The sequence below is a fragment of the Schistocerca nitens genome, chromosome 7, assembly GCF_023898315.1.
Source record: "Schistocerca nitens isolate TAMUIC-IGC-003100 chromosome 7, iqSchNite1.1, whole genome shotgun sequence".
NCBI classification, from domain to species: domain Eukaryota; kingdom Metazoa; phylum Arthropoda; class Insecta; order Orthoptera; family Acrididae; genus Schistocerca; species Schistocerca nitens.
Window position 1 is genome coordinate 580,401,414 of NC_064620.1, and position 20,557 is coordinate 580,421,970.

At 42.0% G+C, this 20,557-nt stretch overlaps 1 protein-coding gene across 1 annotated transcript in view; it reads left to right on the plus strand.

Moving 5' to 3' along the window:
• Positions 1–388: 388 nt before the first annotated feature.
• LOC126195757 (E3 ubiquitin-protein ligase MARCHF2-like) overlaps positions 389–20,557 on the plus strand; it is a 44,213-nt gene continuing 24,044 nt past the window's right edge. The window contains exons 1-2 of the mRNA XM_049934385.1: positions 389–417; positions 2,477–2,617. Of these exons, the coding sequence (XP_049790342.1) occupies positions 389–417; positions 2,477–2,617 (170 nt within the window). The remainder of the gene's footprint in view (positions 418–2,476; positions 2,618–20,557) is intronic.

Here is a 20,557-nt window from a genome sequence, read left to right on the forward strand (position 1 = left end):
GGCAGACTCTGGACGGAACCTATCCTGATAAAGTCTACTAGCAAAGCACCAAGAGTCGGCTCTAGGAACATACTACAGTCCCCTAAATATCGCTCCCATAGCAGTTATGAGGACAAGATTAGATTAATTACAACACAAACAGAGACACTCAAAACACTAATTCTCGCCGTGCTCCATACTTGAATGGAGCGGAAAAAGTCCTATAATTGGTGCAAGAGACGTCTCCTCTGCCACGCACCTCACAGTGGTTTGACGAGTGTAGATGCTGATGTAGATGTAGAATATTAAAACGCAATTTCGAGTAGGCCACGTTGTAAAACGAGTTATAAAATGTAGGTAATACTTCATCTTTATGATACGCTTCTGACGAATTGACCACTACGCTAAAATGAGAGAAATTCGAGTTTTTAGTGAGAGGTAATTACGATTTTACTTCCCATAATATCGGCGAACGAAATAAGAAGCGGCGAAAATGACAATGATACGCGAACAAGGGAAGTAAGTGACCTCGAATGCTCAGAACCGCACCAAAATGTGCTTAGAATACAAATAGCTCATCTAATTCACAATGAAAACTACACCTGCGAGACACATTTGAAACAGCATCTACTCAAGGTTTAACACAGGAACTTTGGTAACGTGAAGAAACAAGGTATCGATAAAGAGGAAAAAAAATTTTTTTTTTCACTGTCCTCACTTGTTGCCATATTTTGTTTGAAATAATTATGCTATTTGAACAACAAACTTTTTCTACTGACCCGATAATGTTGCACAGCTACTGAGTCTTCACAAGGCTGGTCGTAGACTCAACGAAGCGGTCAAAGCAAAGTGGAATGGAACAGAGTACGCATTCATCTGCAGCCATTTTTCACTAACAAAATCATACCTTCATTCAAGCAGTCTAATATCAGACGCCACACTTAACTATATTTTAGAATGGTGAAACTGGTATGTCAGTGTCATAGCTTGCCTTTAGCCAAGTATATTTAACGTAGGTTGCACAACGGGGCAGAGAGTTGAATGTGTTTTTCACTTTGGTAACGTCTGATGATGAAATTACGGTGGTGTAACTTTATCTGTGATGTTTCGTATTGTTGCCTTACAGACGCAACAATCCTTTCCATGCTATTAGCTAACGAAGTACACATCTAAAGGTTGGCGAAATTTCCTTGTCGTCAGTGTGTTTTGGTCCTATTATACCGATATTTTGTTTCTTCGCGTTACCGAAGTTCCTCACTTTTACCTGGAATAAATTATCATTTAACTGTCTCTCGCGGTGAGACGCACAGGTCTGCATACGAATGGCTCGTGCCATTGATTTGAGACGAGCAGCTTACATTCAAAGCAGATTTTCATGTCGTTCTGAGTGTTCGAGGTCACGCACTTGCCTTGTAAGTGTGCTCCTCTGCTTGGTTTGTGCAGTACAGGTAGACGTACATGTTATCCAGGAACAATGCCTCACCTATGACACTGCTGCTAGCGGTGGTCTAATGTATATGTTAGTACAGAAATGAAGTCTTGTAACACTGTAAGTTGCCGTTCAATTTATTCTTTAATGTGCGACCAGTCCCCATCAAGCATCATTATCTAGCACAATTTCTATTGACAACAACAGTTACTTAAACACCTAAAAAAATTCATTGAGGAAAATACATTTATAAATAAAGTTTGGTCATGCAGGGGATAGATGCATGGATGTTTTTGAAATTGCATTTTTTTAGGTTTATATGTAAATGCTGCTGTGAATAAAAAGCTTTGCTAGATAATGGTGCCTGATCGAAAATCGGTGCACATTAATGAAGAAACTAGACAGCAGCTTACGATGTTACATGATGTCATTTCTACAATTTATCAAAGGTGCCAATATGCAGTAGAGGAAGAATAATGTATGTCCACTGCCTCGACACTAAACGGATTCCTTGGTGTCAACCTGTTGTATAAAAACATAATATCGGTTGCTCCGCTGCAAACCTGAAGACGTAATGTCTGTTAACCGAAAGCGGGAAATAGCCACAGAAGTCGCACGGAGATTGCTAAGCGATTGCAAAAGTATCTTTGTCTCTGCCCGACCAGCACGGAGTAAAGAGCAGCGGTTACATCTGCGACTCGAAGCAGACGAATTCACCTTTTCGGAATGATATTAGCGAAATCTACGGAATCGGGGTTGGAAATTGAAATCGTAATAAGGAAGTGAATGGGAATAAAAATTGCCGTGGTCTGTAGTACTTGCAAGTAAACAACGAAGCGCATCGTCTTCTCGGAAAATTCGAAATTGGAGTAGAGTGAGGTGAGAGGGTGGAGCAATGCTGTCGCTGCCGGAGAGGGCGGACGTGACGGAGGAGGAGCAGCAGCAGCAGCCGCCGGCGGAGGAGGAGCCGGGGGCGGCGCCGGCTCTGGGGGCGGAGGCGGAGGTGCCGGCGCCGGGGGCGGCGGAGGCGGAGGACGCGAGTCGCGGCGCGCCGGCGCTGACCTGCAGCAGCGGGGAGCTGTCTCGCAGCTGCCGCATCTGCCTCATGGGCGACAACGGGGAGCCCCTGGTGTCGCCCTGCAAGTGCCGCGGCTCCATGGGCATGGTCCACCTCTCCTGTCTCGAGCGCTGGCTCAGCCAGCACTCCAGGTAGGCTCGCGTCGCCCGCCCCTGCCACAGGTGTTTGCTATCAGCCTGTGGACACTGTCGGACCGCGTGGTGCTTGCGAAATTACAGCATATAGGACAGGGGGACATTGCGATAGTAGCTGTCGGCTTCCATCAGTGGCATAGTTAACGATGTGAGGGACATGGCTTCTAGAACGTCATATTGTTGCCGATATTTTGAAACACAAATAACACAAATAATTTTGATTTTGAGAAGTTATTATATCGGGGGAAAACTAGTTGTAATTATAACTATTACAATCAATCACATATTTTATAAATTGCAATTGTTTAAAAAAAATGTCAGAGAAGACAGCACCTAAAGCCCAGAGACCAAAGTGGACCGAAGAAAGGAAAAGGGCCTTTAGCGAACGAATGAAAGAGTACTATAAGAACAATAGTCATAAATGCTTTGCTTGGTCTAATAAAGGCCTGTAACGTGTGTAATAATAATACATGTCATGTTTGTTGCAGTGGCCATTATCGCGGCTGCTGTATACAAATTGCAGTTGTTTCAAAAAAAATGCCTTTTTTGCATGCTGCACATCGAAATTTTTATTTTTATTTATGCACCCAGACGCGCTTCGCTTTTTTTTACAAGGCATCTTCAGTGGGTGTCCTGAAATATTACATGATTTGTCCCTTCTTACACATAGGATATGGTTCCACATCTAGGTTATAGATTTAAAAACAGTTCCTTAACGTTTCTTTTATGAAATGTAAAGGTACTTACAGGTAACATCTAATTCATTGCATTTAAGCAAACTGCTTTTTCTCATCTGGCAACCAGGTGGACATATTACAGTTCACTGTTTACGTTACACATCACTGTAACTGCCATTTTTTTAATAGAGAGTTTCATTTGTTTTTCTAACTGTTACCAACAGTCTCAGTTTTCTACATTCAACTATTTTGTGAATGTGTGTGTGTGTGTATGTGTGTGTGTGTGTGTGTGTGTGTGTGTGTGTGTGTGTGTGTCTGTGTGTGTGTGTCATAGAGGGAGAGAGATTTCTTATTTTTTATGATAACATTAAAATTATTTATTTTATTTTTATTACTATTTTACACATCTGATTCCTCTTATAAGTATATACAGGAAAATGTAATAACAATAATAATTGTTATTAAGAATAAATAAATGAATAATAAATAGTAATAAAAATAAAATAAATAATTTTTATTTTACTATAAAAAATAAGAAATCTCTCTCCCTCTCTAACACACACACACACACACACACACACACACACACGCACACACACACATTCACAAAACAGTTGAACGTAGAAAACTGAGACTGTTGGTAACAGTTAGAAAAACAAATGAAACTCTCTATTAAAAAAATGGCAGTTACAGTGATGTGTAACGTAAACAGTGAACTGAAAGTGAACTGTAACATGTCCACCTGGTTGCCAGATGAGAAAAAGAAGTTTGCTTTGATGCAATGAATTAGACGTTACCTGTAAGTACCTTTACATTTCATAAAAAACGTTAAGGAACCGTTTTTAAATCTATAACCTAGATGTGAAACCATAACCTATGTGTAAAAATGGACAAATCATGTACTGTTTCAGGACACCCACTGAAGATGCCTTGTAAAAAAGGCGAAACGCGTCTGGATGCACAAATAACAATAAAAATTTCGATGTGCAGCATGCGAAAAAGACATTCTTTTTAAACAACTGCAATTTATAAACAGCTGCTGCGAAAATGGTCACTGCAAGAAACGTGGCATATGTTATTATTACACACGTTACAGGCCTTTATCAGACCACGCGAAGCGTTTATGACTACTTGTTCTTCTAGTACTCTTTCATTCGTTCGCTAAAGGCCCTTTTCCTTTCTTCGGTCCACTTTGGTCTCTGGCTGTTTTCTCTGAGATTATTTTCCACTTGTGTATTTTGTGTCTACAGACGCTTTTGTCTGTGATGTCCGCTGAATCTACCTGTGCTTTTTCCAGCTCAATTTTGACTTGTGCCATCTAAGGTGTAGTTACTTTTGAGCCTCTATCTGCCTGCGTATTCTCTTGGTCAGTCTGGTCTGTGGGAGTCTACTGATAGGGCCGTAGAATTTTAGTAGCCTTTTTCTGATGTCCTTGGACGACTTCTCTGCCGTGTCTCTGGAGTGAAGCCTGTGTCCTTCGTCTGTGAGTTTTGGTCGAATAATTTTCCTGCTAATTTTTCTTTCCTCTCTGAGGATCTTCTCTAGGTCGCACTTGGTGTGTAGCGTTAGTGTCTCGTGGGCGTATAGTGAAACGTCCCCTTTTGATAATTTTACATGACTGATGAAACGTCCCCTTTAAACAAATTTTACACGACTGTGCTTAACCTGACACACAATATTTTTTAGCGCAACGCAATCTGACTTTCAAAATTCCCTACAAAAGAATGGCCCTGACTAACATTAAACTATACCTTTCACAAATCACTTACCTCACAAAAATCTTCGCTGCTCAAGCTACTGCAATACAGCGAGCGCCACAACTGCCAGCTAAATAAAAGATTCAAACTATGGAAGGCACTAACTACTGATAGGGATAGTTAGCAAATGAAAGATATTAATAGAGAACAAAGAATGTATTTACCTTGATATCATCATATATATAGCAGTTCATGACAAATTACAAAACTCCGCCATCTCTCTTCCCACATCCACCACTGCTGGCGGCTCACCTCCAACTGCCCAACGCTACGCGCTGTTCACAGCCAGCTGTCTAACACTACAATGGCGAGTATTACAACAATGCAAAGCAGCCACAGACTGCACACAGCACAGCCAGTGATTTTCATACAGAGGTGGCGTTACCAATAAAAAAACCTAAACAGCCTACTTACAATAGCACCTCAGGTTTGATTACAGTATTGTAGTGACGAATCTTTATGGAGGCAAACAGACATTTTTTGTTGTAGATATCCTGTTTTGTATAAGGCTCTCTTCAGTAACCTGGTGTTCTGCGTGATTTTCTCCCTTCCTGTCGGTTCCAGCACTTCCCCTACGTATTTAAAATGGGTACTTCCCAAGAATTATTGCAGAGGTTTTTTTCCCTTAGCTCTTGCTTTGGCACTTTTTTTCCTCTGCCCTTCAAACCGCTACCCTTCGTCAGATTTCGACCAATCTATCTCCAGATGAGCGCGTATTAATGGTTAATCCTAACCAGACGTACGCAAACATCGCAGTACCCACATCCTGCGACACCTCACTTTAGTGAATACTAACCCTTATGCAGAGATGGCAGTAGACCTTTTGTGTTGGCCATCATGCCGGTGTGGGCGTGGAGGGGCTCCACCTCTATAAAAAAAAAAAATGATTGCCTATCGAAGTCGAGGGGTCCAAACGATACATTCCGAGCGTGCGATCGTAAATCGATCATGCGACTCTGGTGGCGGGCGTTATGAGTATGTTTACGTTGGCCCATACTGTAAAGACGAAAGAAAAGCGTTACAAAACTACTTGTCAATGCAAAGGAGACGACTTACCTTACTCGTCGTCGTCTTGTCGCCATGTGAAAGTTCATTACGGTGGTCTGAATGGATAATTTGCATGAGTCGAACCATGTATTCTTCCTGAAACTCGTTCGTTTTCCGCACTGGCCGCAATGAAAGTGTAACAGTATTTCAGCATCGAAACTGTTCTTACGGAGTTTTACACACATCGCACCACCACAGTCTACACAGTCCCCTCTTTCCTCGTCTGATAGTACTCCATATTTGCGACAAAAAGGCGAACAATTTTCTACGTTGGATAAACATGGAATTAGATTCTTCGATGTGAGAAAATCCACCGAAGAAGTACACCAGACATCCAACTCACTAACGACATAATTCGGCTGAGTTTCCCTAGAAACTCACGAATAATTCGCGGAGGTATGTAATTTAGAGCAACTAAGGGAACGATGCAAACAGATAAAAATGAAGATCACAAATAATTGATCAGAACGCCCGCCAGCTGAGTCGCACGATCGATTTACGATCGCACGCTCGATATGTATCGTTTGGACCCCTCGACTTCGATAGGCAATCATTCTTGGAAATAACCTTAAAATGTGCCATTCTGGTGATCTTGCCATATTTCGTGTTTAAATTTAGGTTGTTGAATTTCGTGCAGAAGAACTCTGTTTTTTGGAAGATCTGTAGCCCTACTGTTTCTCCGCACTCTTTGAGAACTTCTACCTGCCTGATTGCTGTGGTTTCGTTGTCTGCAAGTGGCACCAGGTCGTCTGCAAAGGCTAAACAGCCAACCTCCGGTTCATCCTTGGGTCGTCCTAGTCGCACTGGCTTCCAGTATCCTTGTAATTTCAGCTCTTTCTCCCATCCCTTCATGACTTTGTCCAACACTAGGTTGAAGAGGAGTGGTGAGAGACCATCACATTGACGCACGCCTGTCCTGATCTCAAAGGGTTCAGAGATTTCCCCCCTAAATTTCACTTTCGACGTCGTGTTTGTCACCGTCTGTTTTATCAGTCGCAGTGTCTCCTTGTCCAGGCAAATTGAACAAGGACTGGCTGTCAACGGAGTCGTACGCTTTCTTAAAGTCAACGAAAGTGCATACGACTACCGTATTTCTGAGGGCTTTGATTTTCAGCGTAGTTTTCAAATTGAAGACGTGTACTGCGCAGGAGCGACGAGGTCGGAAGCTCGCCTGGCACTCTCCGATCTTGTGTTCCAGATGGTCCTGTGTCCTCTAGAGTAGGCATGCTGAAAGGATCTTGTGTGTGACTTGTAGTAGGGAAATGCCCCTGTAGTTGTTTATGTCTGTGTGGTCGCCGTCTTATAATATGGATGAATCAGGGCGCACTTCCAGTCGACTGGAAGCTTTTCTGATGTCCAGATGTCTTTTATAATCTGTGTGAGTTCTCTGGCCCGAGTTTTTTAGTAGTTCGGCCATTATACCGTCTTCACCAGATGTTGTGTTGTTTTTGAGTTAGAGGATGTGTCTGTGGGGACCTCCTCTTGTGTCGGGGGTAGTGAGTCTGTGTGCTTCTCTGTCGGTTCTTCCTCTATGAATCTCTCTGTGAGTTCTGGATAATTCAGAAGTTCTGAGAAATACTGTGCCAGCACCTTGCATTTATCCTTATTTGTCAGTGCCAATTTTCCCATCACTTTTTCTGAAGCAGAGGTTCCGTGGTGTGTGTCCTCAGATTTGCCCTGCAAACGACCTGTAGAAATCTCTTGTGTTCTAATTACAGAAGTTGTCCTTTATAGTGTCCAACTGTTCTATCGTGAATTTTCACTCGGCTTGTCTGATAACTTTTGCGGTTGTTTTTCGTGTTAGGTTGAAAGCCTGTAAACTTTCTGGGAATTTTTTTGCTAATGTATTTCTGGTACGCAACTTTCCTAGTGACGAATCCATTCTCGCAGTCAGTGTCCCACCAATGGGGCGCTCTCCAGCCCAGCAGTTGGGTGAGTTCCAAATCGACCAGGTGGCAATCCCGTACCCAATACAAAAAGACATCCACAATGGTGCAGGTACGCAGGGGAGCCAACATCAACTCGGATCATTACCTCAATCACATATAAATAAGAGAAACTTTTTTTTCTTTTTTTTGAAATCGGTCATATGGAGTATCGTAAAATGGAGCACTACAGCTGTAGTGGGGATCTCGATTCGCAGCACGAACTGAAAACATATATTTATAGTAAATAACTAGAAGCAAGTAACGAAAAATAACGCTTTACCTACGCAGATCAAGAGAAACAGCGACACGAGGTTCCGAATATAACGCTGTATGTACTTACGGGGAGAACACGGCAAGTGCAATATCCCGATTTCTTAGAAACTTCGCTCAGTGGAACAGGAGTGAAAATAAGCGAATACGTGCGTCGAATTATTCATCGACACTCGACCGTTTCTGAGAAAACGAGAGCCAAAGTTTTAGACGTTACTTAGAGACCTTTTAGCGCACAATAATAGCAGTGGAAATTGTGGCGCAAAGGATAGAGATGTGCTTTTTGTTATATTTTTTATTTATTATTTTTTTTTACTTTTGCGCCTCGTGTTCGAAACCCGATTATTGCTTTCCGTTATTTTATTTTTTTCATCTATCTACCCGAAGACGCTTACTATAGGAATGTTTCCTATCAAGTTAAGGGATACAAAGATGTTATATTAACTGTAAAATTACAACTAGGTTTCACAATAAGTGTCATGCTTTTATTATATAATGCATGTGTTTATGGTATTTTCTGGAGTTACGATCTTTTTAAATTTACGTATTCTTACATTTCATTCTCATATAAATTCTCATATTAATTCTTATACTTTACGCTTACGTCTGTACTACAGGAAGATTTGGTACATTGCCTTGGATGATACCGATCGTAGAATATTCGAGACACAAAATTCCAAACACTTCGAGCATCGCGCGAAGGTAGCTTCTTCACAGTGACATTTATTCGTGTGAAACTCACCCGGGAAACGAACTCCGTTAACATTGCTTAAGATTTCACTCGTTGGCAATAATTTCACGGCGAAGCACACATAGCGGATCACTTACAATTGATAATCAAGATATGCTTTAGGAATTTTACCAGTAACAATTTCAAATAATTTTCTGATTTATTTCTTCTGCAGTCATGGATGGGTAAATGAAAAACTAAAATACACGTAATAGCTTGCTTTCGAAAACGGCTCGCAGATGTGTGAATTCAGCACGCTAGCCACTGTGCAACAGTGTCGATTATGCTAGTCGATCGCTGAACGGCGCATAACGGCGTATAAAGTACCCCAAAAACTTTGATCGCAACTTTCTCCGAACTTTCTACGGATAAGGAACGTGTTCACTTGCTTTGACTCCTCTTCCAGTCAGCGAAGTTTCTGGGAAATGGAGACTACGATATGCAATGTATGTGGCTACAAGTAATAAATCTAAATGGTGACAAATGGTTGTCATGAGAAGAATTTTAACCTTTTTTCGGAAATGAAACGTAACGAATACCATAAGAAATAAAAAAAGCACCACAGCTGTAGTGGGATTCTCGATAAACAGAAGATATTTTAAAAACAATTTACTGTAAAGAAAAAAGGCTGATAAATCGACCTAAATATTATCACTGCCTCCGGAAAGGAAGAGACAGTATTACATTTATATACGAAGATGATATGTGTTCTTTCGGACATGTCCGAAAGAACAGGTACCATCTTCGTATAAAAAAAATTACGTCATTGTAGACACATATACGAGTAGCTTAGGAGAGCCACTAATTTTTTCAGAAAAATGTAAATGGTTTCTCATATCGAGTATAATTGTTTTTAGAATTAAAAAATCTACTGGAGTGTATTACTCGTACGCCTCTACTTATATATATAGTCTACAATCTACGTGATTAACATCAAACACACTCTAAAAAATTGGTACACTACTGGCCATTAAAATTGCTACACCACGAAAGTGACGTGCTATAAACGCGAAATTTAACCGACAGGAAGAAGATGCTGTCATATACAAATGATTAGCTTTTCAGAGCATTCACACAAGGCTGGCGCCGGTGGTGACACCTACAACGTGCTGGCAACCGATTTCTCATACAGAAACAGCAGTTGACCGGCGATGCCTGGTGAAACGTTGTTGTGATGCCTCGTATAAGGAGGAGAAATGCGTACCATCGCGTTTCCGTCTTTAATAAAGGGAGGTTTGTAGCCTATCGCGATTGCGGTTTATTGTAACACGACACTGCTGCTCGCGTTGGTCGAGATCCAATGACTGTAGGCAGAATATGGAATCGGTGGGTTCAGGAGGATAATACCGAACGCCGTGCTGGATCCCAACAGCCTCGTATCACTAGCAGTCGAGATGACAGGTATCTTATCCGCATGGCTGTAACGGATCGTGCAACCACGTCTAGATCCCTGAGTCAACAGATGGGGAAGCTTGCAAGACAACAACCATCTTCACGAACAGTTCGACGACGTTTGCAGCAGCATGGACTATCAGTTCGGAGACCATGGCTGCGGTTGCCCTTGACGCTGCATCACAAACAGGAGAGCCTGCGATGGTGTAGTCAACGAATGGCAAAACGTCATTTTTTCGGATGAATCCAGGTTCTGCTTACAGCATCATGATGGTCGCATCCATGTTTGGCGACATCACGGTGAACGCACATTGTAAGCGTGTATTCATCATCGCCATACTGGCGTATTACCCGGCGTGATGGTATGGGGTGTCATTGGTTACGCGTCTCGGTCACCTCTTGTTCGCAGTGACGGCCCTTTGAACAGTGGACGTCACATTTCAGATGTTTTACGACCCGTGGATCTACCCTTCATTAGATCCCTGCGAAACCCTACAATTCAGCAGGATAGTGCACGACCGCATGTTGCAGGTCCTGTATGCGCCTTTCTGGATACAGAAAATGTTCGACTGCTGCCCTGGCCAGCACATTCTCCAGATCTCTCACCAATTGAAAACGTCTGGTCAATGGTGGCCGAGCAACTGGCTCGTCACAATACGCCAGTCACTAGTCTTGATGAACTGTGGTATCGAGTTGAAGCTGCGTGGGCAGCTGTACCTGTACACGACAGCCAAGCTCTGTTTGACTCAATGCCCAGGCGTATCAAGGCCGTTATTACGGCCAGAGGTGGTTGTTCTGGGTACTGACTTTTCAGGATCTATGCACCCAAATTGCCTGAAAATGTAATCACATGTCAGTTCTAGTATAATATATTTGTCCAATGAATACCCGTTTGTCACCTGCATTTCTTCTTGGTGTAGCATTTTTAATGGCCAGTAGTGTACATTAGTGGCTTTTCTTTTATATAAATGTGAGACGTTGCTTATCGAACGACCCTCGCGCAACACATCTAGCGATTTCCGGCCCATTCAGATAATTGTTTTGTGGTGCGTCGTAGTTTCTGTCTTAGAGTGTAGTTGACAGATTAACTCTTTTGTAAGATAGCCAGACGTTTGAGATTGTTTTGTAGAGTGGAGTTCAGTCTTTTGAAGAATGAAGTGTGGGAAGTTACTGGTCTTGCGCTGACCAGTATGGGTCTTGTGAGGGACGCCGGTGGCCAGCCCATAGTCCCCTACGCTACTGGACTGGAGAGCCTGTATAGGGAGAGAGTGGCCGACTGGACGATACGGCGGCCATTTTTCTGCCAAACTGCGGGCGGGACTTTTGAATGGCCAGTAGTGGAGTAGTGGAGTACACACTCACCGAATCAAAAGCACAAGACAATATGGCGAAATCATTCGTTAAATGCCTTTCTTTACAGCTATAATATACTCATAGTAGCCTACCACGTACACGACAGGAAAATTTGATACAGTGGCTGTAAAAATTATTCGTTACTTGCATTTACCTCCTTTAAAGTTCGTTTACTAGACATATTGCAATGAATGTAACGTAAATAAAAAAATATAGTGTATAACATTTGTTTTGCATCGGAAGTGCATAACGCTAAAGATTTAACGTACAGTCGTGGACAAAACGAGCGAGACCCCTCGCCTTTTCGTTATGCTGATCCGCACGGCTTTAAAGTCTGCTACACAGCATAACAGGCAAGGCGACGAAGTGCTACCAACATACTATGCACAGGCGTGAAATTGGCAAACTATCTGAACTTTTTTAGACTGTTTTCCATAATTTGTAAGACTATATTAATGCTGATTAGTGTGTTAAATACAACACGTAAATATAAGACAGAACTGAAAGAAGAAACACTAATTTGTATGAAACAGACGAATAAAAATGAATTTCAGCTTATCCAGATAACGTAACTGTTTCAGTAAGACAAAGAACCCCTGACCGTTACGAATTAGCAAAATATTATCCGCATTCGGTAGCGAAACGGTCTGTGTCAACGTTCAGACCAGTCATACTGGATTACCATTGCTGACCTACCATGAAAGTGTGCAAATTTAGCAATTCACTTAAACATCATTCAGTGCCACACTTAAGTCAATTCCATTATTGACAGAAGCGGAAAAAGGAGGCAGTATCATGTATGAAATTCTACAAGAGTGTCATATTGACATCCACAGGGCGCCAGTACAGAATAAAGGTAGCGATAAAACGTATTGGGGGCGCGAGAATTTCTTAAAATTGCTTTACTGATATTCTACCTGCCTCCATAGAGATTAGAACCGAAAACAAATCAGACCTTCCTTTCACTATGCTAGCAGACAACCTAGGCAAACAGCCCTCTATTATTACCCCAGACATGAACAAGCCGGCAATTTCGCAATGAAAATCTGCAGTTTCTGTTCCATAGAGCTTTCTGGACTCAAAAACATGAATTTTCTTCCTTTATGTCACCAGTTATGTGACAATCATTCGGGATGATTATCGAAATAACAAATTACTGTTATTAGAGAGTAAATTTTGTAGGATAATTCTGCACCACCCCAGGAAATAAACGGCTACATAGCTGCAAAACGTATTCTACACTGTTTCGAATTCTCCACTAGACTCGCCACAGCCAGAAAACGTTCATTAGCCGAAGTGTTTCTTAAGCTAGCTAGCAATGGGAATGTTCGTACTTCTAAAACACGGTGGCATTAATACTGGGATGTGAATTACCACGTGTATAGGCAAATGGATTCTATTTGCATTCCTGTAAACGTGATTTGGATCGAAAGCGTAGCTACGATTAATATGCTGATGTATCGACTGCAACTATAACATTTCGAATAAAGAGTAGCGGGTGTTATTTATGCGGCCCTCATCTTCTGTAGCTGTCGTAGCTGTTTTCGTTGTTAGGATTTCGTCACCGAAACCGGTAAAAACGGAACCCTACTAGTCTCACTTTCTTGACCGTCAATCAGTCTACCCAACCCTTAAAACCAGTTTACCTCCAGAACGGATGGACGTAATAAGCGGAAATGTATCGCACCTCTTGCTGTAACCGGTCCCTTGGTGGTGTAAATAAGTGAGCTTCTATGTCAACGCAATCAAAAGATACGACGGTTTATGTAAAGAAAATTTACGCGAAAGGTCAAAAAATGGCTTCAAGAACTATGCGACCTAACTGCTTAGGTCGTCAGTCCCTAGACCTAGAACTATTTAAACCTAGCTAGCCTAAGAGCATCACAGACATCTATGCCCGAGGTAGGATTCCAGCCTGCGACTGAAGCAGCCGTGCGGATCGTGACAGAAGCGCCTGGAACCGCTCGGCCACCGCACCCGGCGAAACCCTACTCACCTCATGTATAATGATAATATATACTGTCTAGTGAGGATAAACTGTATTCGCCAGCAACTCAGATCGTTTGATCACGGAACTTTTACGAAGCTACATTCGAACTTTGTTCGAAGTCGTCTGCAATATCCATTTATAAACACCCTAGGAACGTCGTATGCGATATCCACTTCTGAAGACGCTGGCAGATACTGCAGTACTATAACAAGTAGGTGGGAATTTATTGTTATTGGTCCATGCATGACACTTTATTTCAATATCAATTTAACGCGCCTAGGTGTTCGTATATAGCTGAAATTAATGAACAAAAAGTAAATAAACAGTAAACAACTTCGATGTTCAGATCAAGTGAAAGTCACATGTCGTAATTACAACATAATTTCGTTGTTACATCTACATGACTACATCAACAGGATTTCTTTGCAATCCGGACTTACGTGCCTGGCAGAAGGTTCGGATTATTTCTCTACCGTCCTACTCATTAAGAGTGTGCGGGAAAAGGGACCACTTAAATCTTTTCTTGCGAGTCTTGAATTACATTATTACTATGGTTTCTTCCTGTGTAAGTTCCCTAGGAAATAATGTTTTGTCATTCAGAACAGATGGTGGTGATTGAAATTTCGTGAAAAGATCTCGTGGCAACTAAAAACGCATATGTTTTCATGAATGTTACCCCAACTCGATTATCAAATCTGGGATCTTCTCTCCCCTATTTCGTGACCGTGAGCGTGCTACCGTTCCTTGGACGTTCTTGCGTGCACAGTCAATCACGTCTGTCAGGGATATTATAGCAGTGGGCGGACAAACGTAGTGTAGGCAGTGTTTTCAGTTGGCCTGTTGCGTATTCTTAGTGTGCGGCCAATAAAGCGCAGTCATTCGTTTGCCTTCCCCACAAAAGTATGTTTTCGATCTTTCCAGTTTAAGTTTTACTGGGTACTGAGATGAACTGACAGTGCTTAGACTTGTGTTTTGTCATGTAACCGAAAGCTAATTATTGTTATTGGACGCAGCTTTCGTGTTTAATGTATTCCTCAGTCAACACAGTACACTCCTCGTACACCACACATAACTGTTTCAAAGTATTAAATTGTTACTGATCTTACCATGTTGCAGTGGTCATCTTAACTTGACGTTTTGAAACAAAGGAAAATATTTTAGCGAAATGTAGCAACTAAGAAGCGGAGTATCCAAACAAACAAACATTTCCGGTTTAAGTAGTTGCAGTAGGTCTACTACACAGTAACGTAAATTAGGAGCAAAGTCCATAAGTAGATCCTTATCAGGAAAACCAGCCCTCATAATGCAAAGTGCCACTACAACAAGGAAAGTTTCCAAACATGTCAATGAGTAGTCGAGGAAAGTGGACGCATTCTGTCTACTGAATCCCAACGCACGCAATTTACGAGGGGACACGCCAAGTGTCACACCCCGATCTTGCTGAAACTACGCTCATTGAAAGAGGGGACAAAATAAGCTTACACTCTACCGCTTCTGAGAAAACGACGGTCAAAGTGTTCAATGCGTTGTTGGTATAGTGTAGATACCTCTTAGCGGGTAAGGATTCAACTGAAGCGGTGGCTCTGCGGCTACCATAGCGACTTTGGAACTTTGCGCTGCGAGTTCGAAACCCGGTTTTTCCTTTTTTTCCCCCTCACTCTCTGAATTATCTACGAATGTTTATTCCAATTTATGATGAAACACTGTTGTCGTTATTCGTCAGTTAATTTATTGTGTAAAGAAATAAGTTAAAAAGGGAACACACAGTGCGTAGTGGGGCGATCACTCTGTTGTAGAAATAATTCAGAAGCCAACATCGCTTAAATACTGTCTACTGGATAACCGGTTTCAACACACTAAAGGTGCCACTATCGGATCTAAATGTAGATTAACATTGATAAACCATTTGGATATAACGATACATGAGGCAGACCAGATGATTTTAGATCAGCTTGTCTCATTCGTTTCTTATTTTTTTAATTCATTAATTACACATAAAGTTAATTGTCGAGTAATGACAACATTATTTCAACATAAACTAGAAAAAAAACATTCGTAGATAATTCTGATAGAGAGGCAGGAAAATAAAATAATTAAAAAACCCAATATGGTCTCGAACACGGGAATCAATGTTAAGAAGGAACGACGGTAGCCACTGAGCCACCGCTTCAAGTGCGTTCTCGGCTGCAGAAGGTATCTACACTAGAGCAACAGCGCGTTGATAACTTTGACCGTCGTTTTCTCGGAAACGGTCGAGTGTCTGCAGATAAGCCGAAACACATGTTCGCTTATTTTGTCCTCTCCTTCACTGAGCAAAGTTTCGGGACAATCAGCCTATGACACTTGGCGAGTTCCCCTCGCTCGTCGAGTCGCTTCTTACGCCCGGCGAGAATTATGTATGCCTCCGAGTAAACTGCGCCACCTGGAAACACGGCGAGTGGGGATAAACACGTTTTCCTTCTTATAAGGCAACCTTCTACAGATAAAATTCATGAAGTGTTCTTCAGGTTGCCTCAGATATTTCAGAAATGTTTCTTGCGTCAGGCCTGCCGCATATGCAAAACGTAATCATTTCATTTCATGTAATATTTATCAGGATAAGACGTGACAAGAGTGGACCAGTCCCTTCTGAGAAAAATTAGAAATTCTAAGTTGCTCCACTAAGTAATGACACGGGTACGGGCTTGCGATCTCTCTTTTATGCCATCGATTTCCGTGTTACACATACTTGGCCACTGCGTTGCGGCTGCCATCTTGGAGGAGGCAGTCTGTTTCCTGCCAGCGCTGTTTCCGCAGCCAATATTAACCGTGACGAATCATTCAGTCAACGCTAAATGGCCCATCTGGCTGAGGCAGACAAGGGCGCTATAATAGAACTCCATGCAGAGGGATCTTCAAATGCCGACATAGCAAGAACTATGAGTCTTCTCAAGTCGACGGTAGCCAGGTGGATCAGACGAAAGGAAGAGAGTGGTAACCTGAATGGGAGGCCTCATGGCCGTCGCCGCAAAACAACAGCAGCTCAGGATCATCAGATACGCCGTTTCAGTGAGAACCACCCATTTGTCAACGCACGACAAATTCAGCAAACTTTGGGTCTCAATGTTAGCAGTAAGACCGTCACTCGTCGTGCAAGGGAAGGTGGACTGAGAGCAAGAGGCGCTGCTGTGAAAGATACATTGACTGTTTCCCAAAGAGAAGCTTGCCTTGCTTTTGCTACTGAAAATGGCGACAAACCTCTCCAGTTTTGGAGGCGAGTGATTTTCACGCACCAAAAAGTTTTCTCTACGGCATCAACCGGAAAAGTACTTGTTTACCGGCCTAAATGTGCTAGGTATAATCGAAAATATATTTACAGTTGCCGAAGGAGTGGCAGGATGTCGGTGCCGGCCGGTGTGGCCGTGCGGTTCGAGGCGCTTCAGTCTGGAACCGCGTGACCGCTACGGTTGCAGGTTCGAATCCTGCCTCGGGCATGGATGTGTGTGATGTCCTTAGGTTAGTTAGGTTTAAGTAGTTCTACGTTCTAGGGGACTGATGACCACAGATGTTAAGTCCCACAGTGCTCAGAGCCATTTGTAGTCGGTAACGGTATGGGCGTGGATATCGGCCGAAGGGTGTGGGCTCCTGTGGGAAGTGGAAGGAAGATTCGATGCGCGCAATTACATATCAGTTCTGGAGAACGTGATGTTGCCTGCTGTGGCTGCAAGATTTGGCGATGATCAGATCATGTTCCAACAAGATCGCTCGGCTATCGCGAGTCGACGACCATAGTAATATTACTGTAATGGAATGGCCACCTAAAGGAGCTGACACGAATCCCATTGAGAATATCTGGGCAGAAATGGTCAGAGTAATACGAGAAAAGGGCAGTCACCGTCGACTCGCCGACAGCTTTCTGATGTGATTCATGACGCTTGGAATGAGTTACTTGAATCTCCTAGTTATGTGGCTCGAGTTGTGGGCTCAACGCCCAACAGACTTCGAGCTGTTGTGGAAGCCAAAGGAGGCTTCACCAATCAGCTGTTTCAAGCTTTCCTTCTCCTTCATCTTTTTTTTTTTTTTTTTTTACTTACAGACGTATATTTTATATAATTTCTAGGAAACGCAGTAAATTGAATGTGGACTGATTTTTGAGGCTTCATTTTGTGACGGCTAAACAGTGCTGCATCATGGGACCCGCTATTTGTCCACATGTGGCTGAACATCAGAGGTGTAAAAAATTTTGAGGTGCCGAAGTTCTCTGGAAGAATAACGTCTTTTAGACAAGGAGATGATTTTTAGTTCATTTCATTTTAACCATTCACACTATGCTTCGACATTCTAATCTTTGATTTCATTTTATTATTATGTATCTTTTCTCCAGTGAAAGTCAACGGTAGTAAGTTTCAAGATATGAAGAATAACTGGAAGTTTTTAATTTGTGGAAAGCGTATTTAACAGTTAATATTTTCAACAAATCTGTAGTTATAGGACATATTAAGAAGCAAGTCAAAAATGGCATTGTGGAAAGATCAGGTTGGTCTCTAAAGGGTAACGACGGTAAAATAGCAAATATGAAACTATGGGTAACAACTATTGTTGATGGTGAGGAGCCATAATCGATATGTCACTTTTCCGTAATTGTATTTCTGAAGTTTATCGTCAATCCTAGGACTGACACCGATACTCTGTTTTACGTAAAGAATACAACCTTCAAAATTTTTTTAGCAGCGCAGAATATTAAATCACAGTTTATAGATCAGGAACCTAATACAACTGCCTTTAATTTTATTTTCACGGATGACATTGAGACAGTAAATAAAAAGAGAAATAACAAAACTCTCAGAATCAATATAGAGAATACAAGTATCATGTGGATTCAAAAGTTTGCTAATATAACGATTAATTGCTTTTACAGACTCCTTCATGCCTACATTTTCTATCAGACAATGTTTGAAACTAGGACTAACAGGGTAAACAATTTTTCCACAAATTGTCTAATTGGAAGTCAGAGAGCCAGTTACATAAATTATGATGACAACAAACGTTTTTCAAGTAAACTGATCACAGGAGGTATCCAACGCATTTATTGTGTGTTACATGCACAGTATGTAAACTGGCAACGCCACCAAAACACAATACCACTAACAGGGGAACATCCCCATCGCACCGCCCTCAGATTTAGTTATAAGTTGATACAGTGGATAGGCCTTGAAAAACTGAACACAGATCAATCGAGAAAACAGGAAGAAGTTGTGTGGAACTATGAAAAAAATAAGCAAAAAATACAAACTGAGTAGTCCAAGCGCAAGATGGGCAACATCAAGAATAGGGCGAGCTCAGGAGCGCCGTGATCCCGTGGTTAGCGTAAGCAGCTGCGGAACGAGAGGTCCTTCCTTCAAATTTCCCCTCGAGTGAAAAGTTTAATTTTTATTTTCAGACAATTATTATCTGTCCGTCCGTCCGTCCGATGCGAGGTAACCGCGCCGTAGTATGATGACGCTACACCTAAACAAACGTCGAAAGACATGACGTCAGTCGACTATAGCGCACGGAAGAGAGAGTATTCCTGCTATCGAGGCTCCCTGGCTGGCAGTTAACTGTTCGCTACTTTGGACGAGAGTGTATTAAATACGTGAGATGCATTGCGTGGGCAATATGAATCCAGCAAAAATAGCTCGTGACTTCAATAACAATGTCAATGAATATTTTCCGAACTGTAAGGCATCGGAAAGTTCCTTAAGGAATCGAACGATTGTCGAACATTTGTATGATTATGTCCTACATTTGTTGATAAACAGTACGTGTGGTGATGTTTGTCTGAAAATAAAAAGATCAAACAACTCACCCGAGGGAAGACTTGAACCAACGACCTCTCGTTCTGCAGCTCCTCACGCTAACCATGTGACCACTGCGCTCCCGAGCTCAAGCTATCCTTGATGTTGCTTATCATGCGCATGGACTACTCAGTTTGTTTGTTGTTGTTGTGGTCTTCAGTCCTGAGACTGGGTTGATGCAGCTCTCCATGCTACTCTATCCTGTGGAAGCTTCTTCATCTCCCAGTACCTACTGCAACCTACATCCTTCTGAATCTGCTTAGTGTATGCATCTCTTGGTCTCCCTCTACGATTTTTACCCTCCACACTGCCCTCCAATACTAAATTAGTGATCCCTTGATGCCTCAGAACATGTCCTACCAACCGATCCCTTCTTCTGGTCAAGTTGTGCCACAAACTCCTCTTCTCCCCAGTCCTATTCAGTACCTCCTCATTAGTTATGTGATCTACCCATCTAATCTTCAGCATTCTTCTGTAGCACCACATTTCGAAAGCTTCTATTCTCTTCTTGTCCAAACTATTTATCGTCCATGTTTCACTTCCATACATGGCTACACTCCATACAAATACTTTCAGAAAAGACTTCCTGACACTTAAATCTATACAAATTTCTCTTCTTCAGAAACGCTTTCCTTGCCATTGCCAGTCTACATTTTATATCCTCTCTACTTCGACCATCATCAGTTATTTTGCTCCCCAAATAGCAAAACTCCTTTACTACTTTAAGTATCTCATTTCCTAATCTAATACCCTCAACATCACCCGACTTAATTCGACTACATTCCATTATCCTCGTTTTGCATTTGTTGATGTTCATCTTATATCCTCCCTTCAAGACACCATCCATTCCGTTCAACTGCTCTACCAAGTCCTTTGCTGTCTCTGACAGAATTACAATGTCATCGGCGAACCTCAAAGTTTTTATTTCTTCTCCATGGTTTGTTTAGTTTGATTATTTTTTTCATAGGTCCACACAA